Source organism: Bombus huntii, chromosome 3, assembly GCF_024542735.1.
Source record: "Bombus huntii isolate Logan2020A chromosome 3, iyBomHunt1.1, whole genome shotgun sequence".
Classification (NCBI taxonomy): domain Eukaryota; kingdom Metazoa; phylum Arthropoda; class Insecta; order Hymenoptera; family Apidae; genus Bombus; species Bombus huntii.
This window is the reverse complement of record NC_066240.1, coordinates 2,937,214-2,951,482: the sequence shown is the minus strand read 5'-3', so window position 1 is coordinate 2,951,482 and position 14,269 is coordinate 2,937,214. Positions and strand designations below refer to the sequence as shown.

Here is a 14,269-nt window from a genome sequence, read left to right as displayed (position 1 = left end):
TGAAGCAATCGAGTGAATACGGTTCATCCAGTTTGATGCACTTTAAGTAGATACGTTTAATCGATACTTGTATGTCGAACGCTTTATAAACCAGAATGATATATATAAGCTGACACACTGTTTAATACAACTGTTGCTTTCACTGTGATTAATAACGGATACGAGAAAGGAACAGCATCGAAGAGGTAGACAAATAGATTCGATAATTCGCAGGCTGACAAGTGGTAAGTCCGATTCATAAGAAAAGACAGAATCATTTTTGGCCTTAGGGTATAGTTTGACCTGAGTTTGTATTTTATTTGTTTCTCTTTTGATCGGGAAAAGCATGCGAGGAATCTCGTGGTCGAATCGGGTTTCGAAGTCGCGGTGTAGACTGGTTACGTTGGTTCATTATCACTTTCTCTTGAAGCATGTTACAGCGTTGAAGTAACAACGCCAGTAAACCCGTCCTTTTGCCTGTCCGCGCCGTTGAAGGTCCATCTGTATAACAAATGAAAATTGATTTCGAAAAATTCACTTTTGCATAAAGGGCGTAGCTTTCCGAACGAATTTGTTAGAGAGTACACGCAAAGAAGTATGTAAGACAAGTTGTAATGCGACCTTCACCGTTTGCTCGTCCGTTGCAGGAATGTTTTGCGAATTTCCCACCGGCAAGTGAGGCCCCGATGACCTCGGCAACGTTCTGCCTCCGAATTCTCCTCTGTTCTGGTTGTCCACCACTTTTTGCAACGCGACCATCAATTGATCGAACAAAAGAGCCGCCCTCTTTGGCACTACCACCTGGAAAAGAAAGTTTGATTCGATCAAGGGAAGGATCGGTGTGATAATAACGCTTACCACGACTTGCGGTATTCACTAGTATGGTAATTACACGTGCGTAGGATTTACGCGATAATTAATTGAATGGTATCAAGCGGCGTGGACTGTAATACACGGACACAAGGTGGTTCTGTTGTTATCCTGCTCGTTTTCATCGATCTTTCGCGTCCCTTACTCCTGATATTTAATGTTTACGCCAATTAAAATTAATTAGACCGGAGGATAATTGCCGTGGAGTTTTAACGCTGAATCACGCCACCTGACGTGAATCTCCTGCTGATTTTCTTTCACATTTCTCGCTTCACGTTTCTGGGATAAAGCCCAACCAGGATGAAAATAGGATCTAGGAAATTCTCTTCCATCTTCCGCTAATTTTAACCGTCGCCGATCCCTATTCTACCATATTAATAATTCCGTTTCGCACGAATTCGATTTGTTGGTATTTTTATCAATCGTAAAGTTTCCGAGAAATAGCAGAAAGGCAGGAATTTACTTTAAATAAACGGAGGAAAACCCACGTAGTTTTCGTTCGAACAACTTTCTTGCGACATCAGTTCATGAATATCTGTTTCTTCGCGACAAATTATCTTCTCCAACGGAAACGAACAGTATCGATAGCCCATCTCTTTGTATTTTCCATTTGTAATCCGTAAGATTGTCAACTTCTCGATTACTTTGACGAACTAACAATAAGAAAGGCGGATTTATAACACGTTGCATGCAGTTTTGTTAGAGATTAATCTTTCTTTAACTCGACAATTGGCAGAAATCGATGTTTCTAAGACGTAAAATATAAATCTTAAGACGATCGCGAGATTATACAATATATTTTACAGTTTGCTAGCAATAATTGTTTCATTTCGAGAAAATTAATCGAAAATAAGATGTCGAGGACACGGAATATACGTATTTGAAGGATTTAACGAGCCAAAGGATTCCACTCGATTATCTCGTCGTTGCTCGAAGCTTTCCGAAAGTTGGCAACTCGATGCGGATCTAATTATCGCCTTCATTACACGTTTCAAATTAGTTAGCCAATTTGCTCCACTATTATATCATTTGGGTTCCTCTTCGACCAAGGCAAGTCGCATCTTACCGAAGCGTATCGGAGGGAGCAACGAACGTTCACATCGGTTGTATCGTAAAGTAATCGTATATCCATAATATAGAGATAAAATTGGCCGTGATGCGATTAAACGGATCTAATGGATTTAATTCACAATAATATAAAATAAAATGAAAGATAACGGAACTAGCTGGGTCAGAATATGTTCAATTTCCTGTGACGTTGGAAACCGGTGACCAGCAAAATTTTGATTTCCCACGGAAAAGTAAGCCGACGTGCATGTAACGTACACACACCGAGGTAAATAAACGCGGTTCTTTCTTGTTGTTATACGACCCGAGCGATTTCCCACAGGATTCTCAATCGGCTTTTATTTACTCGTGACGTATCATAAAAATCGTGACAACTGGAATTCGACAAATAGTCGTACAAACGGATGACTGATCTGTAACATTTGCGGAAACATAAAAGCCACTGGTTTGCAGATATGTCAAGCGATTTTTCTTCCTGCGAATTCTTCCTTTCTACTCGTCTCAAGAAAGCTCTCTTACCTATTTCTCTTTTGATTCCCTGCAAACGAACTGTCAACTATGCCGGCTGATTTTCCCTCCGTCATTCGTTGAAAAGAAAACAATTTACTAGCAATGTTTTATTGTGCTCTTGCTAAATAGAAAGAAAGTGGTATTCGGGAATGAACTGAATAAGAAAAGGTCGGTTCAAGTTTCGTTCGCAGATGGTTAGCTCGAAGCGACGCAGGGCAAAAGCGAAGAACGAAAATGTCGCCGATGACAGTAACACGCGAACAGCTGGAAGAAAGTCAAAAGTAATTAAAATTCTCTGTCACCAATCGACAACAGCGTACAGAAACTTGCACGTAATTGAAAAAGAAGCATCGAGCAAAGGCGTCTTTATCCTACGGTCGTCCCGCTTGTATTAGAAACAATCGAAGAAGAAATACACGAAGCAAATATCTCTTCCTTCTTTCGAATACGCTGACATTAGCAAATCCGATAAGAACTTATTGATGGGCTTACTCGGAACCTTTTCGTAGATTTACTCTCAAGCAAGCGCTGCTTTGTTCAACGTACTGTCGCGTACAAGTACGCGAGTGAACGTTTTATATAAACTATACGCGAATACACGCATGAATTAATGGCAAATTAATGCTCAGATATAAAATATTAATTATCTATTTTAATTCTTATTATTATTATTTATTTATTTAATTACGAACCGCTGGCATCCTTCGATACAATAAGGAAATACGATAAATAATAAATAAATAAATAAAGTAATAAATGGTATGAAAGTAATATCAGTGATTTAACGTAACGTTTTAACATCTTCCAGCATTTCTAGTACTTTTAACACTTTTCTTAAATGCAGGAAGCGATTCGCGAAAAATGTCTAATCGATGGCCAAGAAAATTACCACGTTTGCAAACGCGATTAACGCAACTATTGGAAATATAATTGATTTTGCACAGGTATGTGTGAAGAACTGGGCATCTCTTAAAAAACATATTTATATTTAGATAAATACGCGATCTAACGATTCTTTCATTGCGTATTAACTTTTGAAGGTAAATTTTGTTATCCTACGTGTCATGTCTATTGAAGTATAAAATTGCCCTGAGTCTGTGTTTTTCCAGCTAAAGTACGTTGTATTAAAAACAACAATTATCCATCTATTTTTGAGCGGCGATGAAGGTTTACAAAGTCTGGAAAAGAAAACGTTAACAGATACGTATTTACTGGAGAAATTGAGTCTGTAGCGCAGAGTGTAGAAAGATATCGAACGACTTCAATCGCGCAACTTTCGATTCTGTAAACGATTTTCAATAACCTTCGAATGTCCTCGGAGGCAATACGTCGTTGAGCGGCGGTGTCATTTTATTGGTAAATGTCTATCGAATTTGGAGGAATTTACTTGAAATAAATTTATCGAACTTTGATTTATCGAGTAATGAAAGATGATCCCGATGGAACTTGGACAAAATTAAACCTCTCTCGTCGATGCCGAAACCGCTGAAATTTTCTCGTCTCTTAAATAATTCCTTTTAATTGGAACGCATCGATGTCCCAGCCGTAACAGAAATTTCATTGTGCAAGGTGGAAGCGAATCGATTACATTTCATTCGAGTCTCTCTTAGTAAATATATTGAAATTCTTTGAACTTCATTATTTGAAAAATATCTCTCTCTTTCTACAATAGATCAAGGAAGGAATAAATTGTCAAAATAACGAGTTACTTTATCTCGAATACACGCCAATGAATTCATTTACTAGTATGCGTTCTATCACTCGTTCTTTGATCAGATTGTGTAATATATTATGTATAACTTATCGTACTTAGTGACGTGTCATGCACGCGTCATCCATTCGTGGATCCACTTTCGAATGGCACGAAACGTCGAAATTACAATTGCCACGGTTAGTCGAGAATTTCGAGAAGTACGCGTTAACGCGAAGACAAATGTTCTCTCGCGCGCGTGTAATGTATCGTAACATGTGGCTCACGAGCATATCGCATCTTTGAAAAACAGATAAACGAGCAACATTTTATCCATCTTGTCCGGTCTTTTTTATTTTAACATGACGAGCGAACTGTGTCACGTGCCAAGAGAAAAGAGCTTAGTCACGATACAAAGAGCAAAGTGGATTCTATCTTCAGGATTATGTAAGGAACATCTTCGTAAAACGGCACAAAAAACCGATAGAGTTGGATCTGTTTTTTATAGCGATCGAAGGAAAGGACACTTTGTAGAATCTGTGGGAAAATGACACGCGTGTTAGGATTACGAGTTGGACAACAAAGAGGATAGTTAATAACCATTGACTACAAAAGGCTGAGCTGATCCTTGATGCGTTTTTAGGATACGGTAGAGAGCTGCTTGTTACTCGCGCGATCGCTCGATCGTCGCTGAAAATTTTAATTAAAATCGATGCTCCTAACGTGACTCGAAAGTTCCATCTATCAAATATCGTGAGCTTTGTTCTTAGCGCGATCAAGCGCGATAACGCGTCGTCCGATTATTGTATCATTGTCGGCCCTTATCGCTAATTTAATCACAAATGCGTGGACATCGAAGCTTTGTCCCTTATCGATAATTAAATTCCGAATGGGCGCCGATGCGATGCGATACCATCGACAAACACACCGAACAGAGCCAACGGGAACCGGATGTTCCAACGTTCTAACGTTTACCGAAAATTTTCTAGTTTTATTCTGCGCCGAACATCGATCGTTAGAGATTCGATTCGTCGTGTTTCTTTCACCTATTGACTTTCAGTGACCAATTTTTTACGACGTTTAAGACCTCCAAGGTTAATACTCTTCCGGCGGATCGTAGTTCCGTTTCTTTTTCTTTTTACTTTCGTCGGACAAAAGAACTATTTTCGTGCGATAAAGCTCGTCTACCTACGGGTGCAAATCGTAGTCACCGAGGCAATTGCAAAACGCAAGCTATCATTACGTGGGCATTCGTCACGCCAAAATGAGCATAATTGTTGACGGCATAGCGGCCGCCAAAGTCATCTATTTAGTTGTTTCAATGCCGACAGGCCAAGTATCGTAATCGTTTTACCGACTCGCGTATCGTCGAACAATATTCGCGTGTTAAACACTATTTCCAGCCAATTTCTTTATCGCTAATTTTAGTAACCGACGAACATTGCACGGAGGGCAACACAGCCGGATGGTCGTCGCGCGGACAAAGACGGACAAATTAATCGATTTATTTCGAGTTGGAGAGAGTTGGCGCTGTTCTGCGTAAATGCGTGCATACACGTACGTACGTGCGATCCAAATGAATTTGTTGTTTGTTTTAAATAGATATGGAAATGGCTAATGGAACACGTAGTCGTTCGATTGCGATGCGTTGGCGGCCACTGCAGGAAAAAGAAAAAAGAAGAAACAAACGGAGAAAGAAAAAAGAAGAAACGAACGGAGAAAAAAAAAGAGCGTTTTTATATATATCAGAATAATTCTTCCTTACGAAAAATCTTGTACGTACAGAGTTTCGTATATTTTTGTGCGTGCAACAGTCGACGGTATATCTAGAAATAACGTGGGCGACGTATCTTCGTTTAATTAAGCATATCATTCAAGTTTATTTTTTCTTGTTCGGCAGACGAAACCGAGCGACGCCTAATCGTAAGTATCGCGATAAACTAGTTGATTACATGTTGGGTCGCTAGATTGCCGGAAAATCGAGGGGAATTTTCACGGTAAGGGAAATTGAATGGGTCAAGGAACTGGAAAAATAGTTTCAGTTATCGTCCTAGGAAAAAATAACCGCGGCAATGAAGTTTTAATGATGCACAGCCCACGCGTTTATCTTTGGCTGTATTTTCTTTCTTCGAAATTTTCCAAACGTTGCTAGAGAGTTTCCTTGAGAAGAAGAAGAAACGGCCATTTGACGATCATTGCTGAGTCTGTTACTTCGCTCGACTATACTCTTAGAAAACGAAAGCGTAGTTACATTACACGTGCACTCGATCGAAATAGCTTTCTTAAAGCCTTCGTAAAAGCAACGTCGAATCCACTTTCGTTTTAAAAGTTGACTCGTCTCGTTGAAAACGCCGCTGCGACGAGTGTGACGAGCAACAATGACCACTGAGCGATTTACGATCAGCCTAACTCTCGAAACGTTGAATTATTTTGAATTTTACACACGCTGCTACTTTCCTTTCAAAAAACGCATCGTATAATGGATTAACGTCGATGCTTTTACCGATATCGATGCAACACTTGCAACCAAAGAGAATTCATTCGTCGACAAATTCGAAAAGCCTGTCGATCTCTTCCGACATAACCTTCGCGCGAATCGGACCATGTGTTGCTTTCAATATCGTCACGTCATACTCGTGTGATAACTCAGTCTATTTGAAATTTTAGCATCGACCGACGCACGCCACGGCACGCTATACGTATGCACCTGTACGACGCATCACGTTGCTCGAAACTTGCGCCGAGTGCAATTTCATTCGCGTTAACGTGCGCGGTTTCGAAGAAAGTTTCAACGTTTTTCTTACGCCGGAACAAGCAATCGCTGTAAATCGTTGTTTTGCGAGCGCTTAAGGAGATCGCGACCGCCCAAGCAGATGCTTCGCCGCATAAATACGCGTTAAAAAGCAGCCGCGAGATGCTGAAAACGAAGAAGAAAGAATGCGTGGGCGTATGTCGGGGAAAATTTATGGTTCGAGATATTTGCACCGTTGCGTGGAATCGAAGCGCATCGTTCGCGAAGGTACACGCGAAGTGCGCTCGCTATACACCGAAGGAACGTTTCTGCGTTTCGAAATTTGGGCTAACGAAGCAAACAAAAGTATCGGGTTGACAACTAGGCGATTGCGGATTTTGTCAATACCACCTAATGACAAAATCCGCAATCACTTAGTTGTCAACCCAATAGTACGCTTTTAATAAAATGCATCTTATCCTCGGTGTTCTACTGTTTTTACGCTCATCGACGTTGTCTTGTCGAAGGACGACGTTGCGACAAAAACCAAAATCGAATCGACAAAATTGGAATCCAGGTGTAAAGTAACAGATACGGTAGCTTACAAAAATATTCGAACACTTGACGCAGAAAATTTAAACGATATTGAAATTTCGTTAGCACTGTAACGAATTAATAAAAAAAAGTACACCTAAAATTAAGACATCTACAGTATGAACAGTGATATTAAACGTACAATTAGTATGGAAGATGGTCCGACTAAATATCGTGGTTTATGAATATATTGCGTTCCTTCCAATAAATATCTTGTGACGTTTATATACATTTTCAGATTCGCCACAAATTTGATCAATATCGCGATAGCCGTGTTTCGTTACAGCGTTAACGAGACCTCAAAATGTTCCCTATAGTATGTATCATGTTCTGCAAAAATCTGTCTTCCTGTAACCGTTTGAGAAAAAGAACATCTTAAGACATTAAGTTACTAGAGCGACGGCTGACAGTCGAGAAACGCATCGAAAGATAGAAAGCTTCGTCTAATCTTGACAGTGAGAGAACGATCGTCTCCTGCCGCAAATAATTCGACGACGCGGCGTTGAATCGATTTAACGATGATTAAAGTCACGTTGATGACACGTTTTTATTAGCCGGCACATAAAAGTTATTGCCGCGAAGTTGCCGATGGTGGAAAGATGAGCTCCCAGCACAACAACGAGACTCGCTTCTTTGGGCATCACGTAATCCAAACGAATTGATTGACCGCGAAACTTTTCTCCTCTGCTTTGTACTTTGTCTCATGATTTTCTCGTATTTTATCGACAAACGACAGTAATAACGTTCAAGACGTATCCTCCACATCAAGATAGAAACATTCCGGCAGATCGAAGACGAATAGTCTCGTAGAAGGATCGAAGCAATTGAAACGCCGGAGTTGAAACGTGTCGAAGTTGCCGATTGAAACTTATTCGGATGACACAACTCAATGCGACATCCTTTCAGAGACTTTAATGCTGGAAATATCAACCAGTGTCTTAACTCGCCCCTTGATACTCTATATGAAAGATTAGAGCGAAATCCGAAATTTCTTTCTCTCGCGGTACATCTGGCGAGAGCAATAGGATTCGTATCAAAAGGCAAACCTATGTTTCCTCGATCGACATTTAAGAAATTTAATCGACCGATCCGAGGAAAATTTGTCCTGGCGTTCAGTTGCTTCTAAGTATTGATTTCATCTGAACGAAACAGTGTGAATTTTGGCCTGCATCATATATCATTGGGTCGTAATCTTGTTAACTCCTTAACGAAGAAAAATAGGTGGGTGACCTTTGTTGGAAGAGATAGGAAAGGAGACAAACGGTGACAATCTCTACAACGTTGGGCGAATAAAATGTTGCAAAAAGACATTGATACGACTCGATGTATACAAATATAATATAAATTACAATAATTCCTCTGACGTCATTCCTCAACAATACCAGCAGATATCTGAACCGTAGGTTTCAATCGGACGTGCAAGCATACGGATTTAATTGTGTCGTACAGCGTAGACGAATAACATTAATGACATGGAGACGAGTTCGAGTAAATAGTAAATATCGAGCGAAACGAAAGATGGAAGGGACAGCCAACTCGTCATTGTCATTACAGACAGCACATTCTGTGTTATATACAGTGTGGTTGGTAGCTGGTGGTACAAGTGGAAAGGGGGTGATTCTACGCGAAAAAAGAAGTCGAAAATATAGAATAAAAAATTTTTTTTTTTTCATTTTTCCATCGAGACAGCGATCTACAGTGAGATCCGTTATAACGAGAAAATTCAAAGCCTCAAACGAAAAATTTTTATTCTATATTTTCGACTTCTTTTTTCGCGTAGAATCACCCCCCTTTCCGCTTGTACCACCAGTTACCAACCACCCTGTCTAATATATGTATATATAATTGGGCAAAAAAGTCGTACAAGGTAATTATCGTACGTCGTGAAAAATGTGTCTACCTCGGGTCGAAAAGCTGATCGTTTGCGGGATTAACCAATAATTAATAGAAAGCAGCGTACGTATAGGGTGACTAATTAGCGTAAAGTCAACGGGGCAGGCTAGCGTTGCCTTATTTCGTCGGTGGAACGTAAATATGATTAATGCAGTTGGAAATAATTCATTAATTAAGTGGTTCAGCTTCGAGGCAGACGTCTGAATTAATGTGCATGGATTGCGACTAAACGAGCGAACGACAAGTCGAAGTTGTTCATTTCGAATTGAATCGGGAGACAGTTTCGATTTTACTCGAACGAGCTGTCTAGCGGAGGATTATTAATTGACGACGATTCGAAGAACGAGAACAATTTGCAAGAATAGCAGAACGAAAATTGCTACGCGAGAGGGATTAATCGAACGATTAATTAATCGGTAGAAAATCCGACCGATTAATAGTAAGTATTGTAATTGAATTCCGCGCGACCCGACGTCGCGTCGCTTCCATTTCGTTTTAATTTCATCGGTAATTGTATGGAAACTTTGAATAAGGGTCCATAGCACATTTTGGTTGAAATTGAATTAACAGCAAAATACAATTCTATAATACCTGTCGACCGTTTTAGTACACGCAGAGTGCAAATATTTTTTCGAAAGGCGATGTAACGTCGAAAACAAGAAGCACGTTACGTGCTTGAAACTTGTGGAACTGCGAGCGTAATTTAAAAACCGCTTCATCGACAAATTGTCTAACTTGAAATCGATCGATCGCGTCGGAAGATCCTCAAATTCGTGTATTGTATCCATTAAACGTTTAATTAAACGTAATTTGAAGTTTATCAACTTTTGAGACGGAACCGAGTTGTTCTTCGTACGAACTATGCTATTCGTACTTTGTTAACTTTAAAAATGTCGATGGTTTCTACTGTTGTCCTTTCGCGATGTTTTTTTTTTTTTTTTTTTGAAAAGAGAAAAATCGTATTCGAAGGTAAATTTTTAGGTTGGTTAAACGTAGCGGTTAGAGATTTTCGGCAAACGACGCTCGAACGTACTAATCAAAGAGGACTGCACGGTGCGTCGTACGTTCGAAACTCTCCTGTTTTATTGTTCCGCGTGTAAATCGATAAAAACATCGTCGCATCGACGTTGACGTAGATTTAAGATTAATTCGAAGAATCTTCAACTGTTGCGCTTTATTCGACGCGAAAGTTTGAAATGCATTGACTTGGCCGATGAATATCAGTAAAAGGTACGCTAGTACGTTTGAAAGACGTGTACGATTGGTCGGTGAAAAGTGAAAAGAATATCATTGAATTGATTCAACGACAACGAGCTTCCGCGTTCAGCGCCACGGAACAAACAAAAATGAGAAAACGCTCGACACCGGCGACAGTAATATTCTCAGCTTACGCAAAACCCTCGTTTACCGCAAAACAAAGAAAGCTGCGAAAATGAATCTACCAAGTAATAAAGGAATTCGAGAAGAATGAAATTTCAGGCGGATGTCAGGAGAGATGAAAATTGTGGGAAGCGAACGACAAAGAATTGGATACTCTATCGCACTACTACATACTTACTAGATGGAACCTATATACTTTTCGTTTGGAATCGAAAGCAAAGGCGACCATATCGATCTTCCTTCTCGACGATCTATTCTTTGTATTTCCGATCACGAACTTTTCCAAGCTATTTCGTTTTTCGAAACAGTGTTACGAAACAAATCGAACGATATACCAGCAAGTTTTACGTTTGTTGTCGAAGTTTCACTCTTTCTCCAGACATTTTCAGCTAAATGCGATTTTCTAGGAAACACGATGAATCGATGTTCTTCGAAGACAATCACGTTATAGCTTTCTCGAAGACGCTTACGGTAAAATGAAAATTCGTAAAACGCAAAAACAAAGATAAACAGAGACAGGGAGAAGGGAGAATCTAGCGGAAGAGCATGCGACTCTACTTGTTGATTGTGATTTAAAATCGCCCTCCGTTTACTTCCCTTGCGAAATCGACTGGAAGAGAATGAAAATTTACGACCGCCGCAAACAAATTTCTCTAATTTGCGGTAGCCGAGATGTTGCCGGTAAAATTCGCTCCAATCGAACGGGACAAAGACCGGAATGGTTATAGAATTCGATCGTCGCATCGAACATCGTCTGCAAAGCTACGCCACTACATCTTATGCGAATTAAAACGACGTAGGAATCCACGAGCGATCTAGACAGGACGATACTCGTGGCTAAAATATTCAGAAAAGTCGTCCGACTGTCCCTTCGACTACGATCTTGTACGTCCACTCCCATTTCGATGTAACTTTACCTTTCTTTTGACGTGACCATCGGTCAATCTACGAGTTCACGTAGCCACGTAGTGCTTTTCGTTACGATGAACTATGACGCAATAAAGGAACAAGCAAACAAGCTTCGTGAATGTTTCGAGTTACTCACCGGATACTCGTCGTACTTGGTCGAATAGTCGGGATAATCGAGATTCGTTGGCGCGTTCCTCTTGCTGAGAGCACGCTGGCCGATAGTACCACCGATTATGGGCACCATCGCCACTAACATCAATGGAATCACTCCGTTGCCCATTTAAATTTGTATTTTGCTTCTTCGTTTGCCGAATGATCTCGCGGTTCTCGAGAAAAACTACAGCATCCGTGAGTACACCTTTTGCGAATCGATCGTTTCTTTGTTTGGATCGAAGGAAGCTTTCCCGCGATGGAACGATCTCACTCCAGATCTTGACCGAGATGCGATCGGAATTACGGTGATTCGAAACTCTTCTTTAATCAGCCTTATCTATTTATCTTAACGTTTCGAGCCAAGAAGAAGGACGAGCGCGGCGGCTTCCCGACTCGATTCGTTTGCAAGTTGAGAAGCAGCGTGCGACACCTCGAATTTCTGAACCGGCAAAGGATACCAAACGATGGTTATCGACGATGTCCTGTACGTGGTTTATTGCAGAAAGACGAAGGATGTACTCGAGGACGCAATGTGACGCCTCGAGCGGCAACCGCTCTCCTATATACTTCGTACGCGTGCTCGATGTTACGCAGGCGCTGGAAATGTCCGTCCAATTCGGGAAACCGCGCGCGTTATCCTGCCATTCTGACGCACATTTTCTCCCGCACGAGATTCGATCTTGCGAGCGCGAATGTCGGAAAAACATCGAAAATGATCGCCTTCCAGCGGATCGGCGCAACATTAGTAAATTCACGCCGACAGATGTATCTGGTTTAGCGAGCCTTGGTACTGCGGCACTTGTCGTGATAAATATGTCGCCCCAACCCTCTCTCGATCTTCCTTATCATAACGGAGAAACGTAATGGCAAACTATATAATCGGCCGAGCATGCAGGTTGAGAATCATCGGCGAATCGGAAACTGGGCAAAAAGGTGGCGTAGAGTCGACGTACAAGTCGAGCATACTCGTAGGGACTGAAAATTGTACGTAACGAGTTTAGTTGAGTTGATTTCACGTATACGCGCCAACGCGCTACTCACTAAAAGTTGAGAAACGCGAACTCCCTTATAAATTCAGTCGCGTTTCAAAACTTGAGAACTTGTTGGAAAGATGCAGTTGGCAAATTCGCCGCGGTGCTATCCGACTTGTGGCCAGTCTCGTTAGGGAATAGATCGTGACTACAAAATCAAGAATTGATCAGGGAATTGTAACTGTGGTTGGAAACTCCGAAAATTTCTCGCTGCAAATGGGATCTTAATCTCCGCCTTTGGCTTTTCGCTCGCTCTCTCACCGAGTTCCCTTCCTAATAACAGAGTTCGCGTCTCTTCGTCCTTTTATTCTCGATTAATCGGACTGCTTCTCGGAAACCTCCGAGGTCTTTCCTCCGTTATACACCCCGTTTTCGCTTTAGCCTAGCGCTTAAAGCGAAGTTATAGCAAGTTTTGACCCAGCGATCAAAAACATTCGTTCGTGTTCCTTTAACGTAAATAGACAACTTGTTCGTAAACTCATTTACACCGAAAGAGCTTCTTCACGACGAACGCGAGCAAAGGGTTCACCGAATAGTCGCCACACGGCGAAAGAATGCTAACTAAATGTTTAACTAAAATTTTAAGAAAGAGAGGGAAGAACGAACATTCGCTCGCTTCATTTAAACGCAGCTTTACGCGTGATTACTCGGGCCTCGCATTTGTCTCCGACGATGTTCAACGCGAGCTGACTGCACGAGCGTTACAACGAAAGGCGAGAAACGAGTGTCGCTGGAGTAGAATCGCAAATGCGACAGGTGGTTCGTGAGGAAGAATTGGACTCGTTCAATCAAGCGACTTTCGGTGTCACGTGCCGGCCACAATTAACGACTAATAACGTTGCGGTGAAGTACGTGACGGACGTGAAGTTACTTCAATTTCCTCGATGCTTTTTATTCTCCTGCCGAATTTTTCTTCATCCTGCACAGTTTCTTTCGCGTTTTTCTGCCTCGCTTCTTCTCCTTTCGTGCCTTTATTAATTTCCTACGTACGTTTTGTCGGTTACTTTCTAAAGATTTCTCCTTGTTTCAACTCGATTCAACAGGCTAACCGATAGACGAAAAGTGCTTTCATTATCATTATCAATATGATATTCATTATCAATGATCGCGCCAGTCTTGCGAAGCTAGAGCAAAGCAATCATCGTCGGGAGAGACAATCCGTCTTGGTTTTGCAAACAATCCAGTGCGAACTTCCTAGCGGTTTTTCGATTCTTCGTGCAATCGGCTTTGAGTTAACGATCAAATTTATACAGACGACTCGACTCGACTCGACGGGAAATGTCCTTATTTCCGTTGATTCACCGAATACTCTGTTGCGTAAGAAAGGATAAACGCGTCGAACGTAATGAACGAAAATAGTTCCGGTCATAACGAAAACAAAGAAGGGTTAGTAAAAGGCTTAAAATAGTAATCTCGTGGTTAAAATACCCGTATTGATCGATAATGCCAATTATATCGTAC

The 14,269-nt window shown here is 41.1% G+C and overlaps 1 protein-coding gene across 2 annotated transcripts; it reads right to left on the bottom strand.

Moving 5' to 3' along the window:
* Positions 1-26: 26 nt before the first annotated feature.
* Positions 27-12,337, bottom strand: LOC126864328 (uncharacterized). 2 transcript variants are annotated; one of them, XM_050615608.1, is made up of 3 exons: positions 11,761-12,337; positions 601-780; positions 27-480 (listed from the first exon to the last, which is right to left on the bottom strand). In XM_050615608.1, exons 1-3 carry the CDS (start codon positions 11,902-11,904, stop codon positions 394-396), a joined length of 411 nt encoding a protein of 136 aa, XP_050471565.1. In that variant the 5' UTR covers positions 11,905-12,337; the 3' UTR covers positions 27-393. The 2 variants fall into 2 exon arrangements, with proteins under 2 accessions (XP_050471565.1, XP_050471566.1); XM_050615609.1 differs by having other exon boundaries at positions 607-780; positions 11,761-12,333.
* Between the last annotated feature and the right edge of the window lie 1,932 nt (positions 12,338-14,269).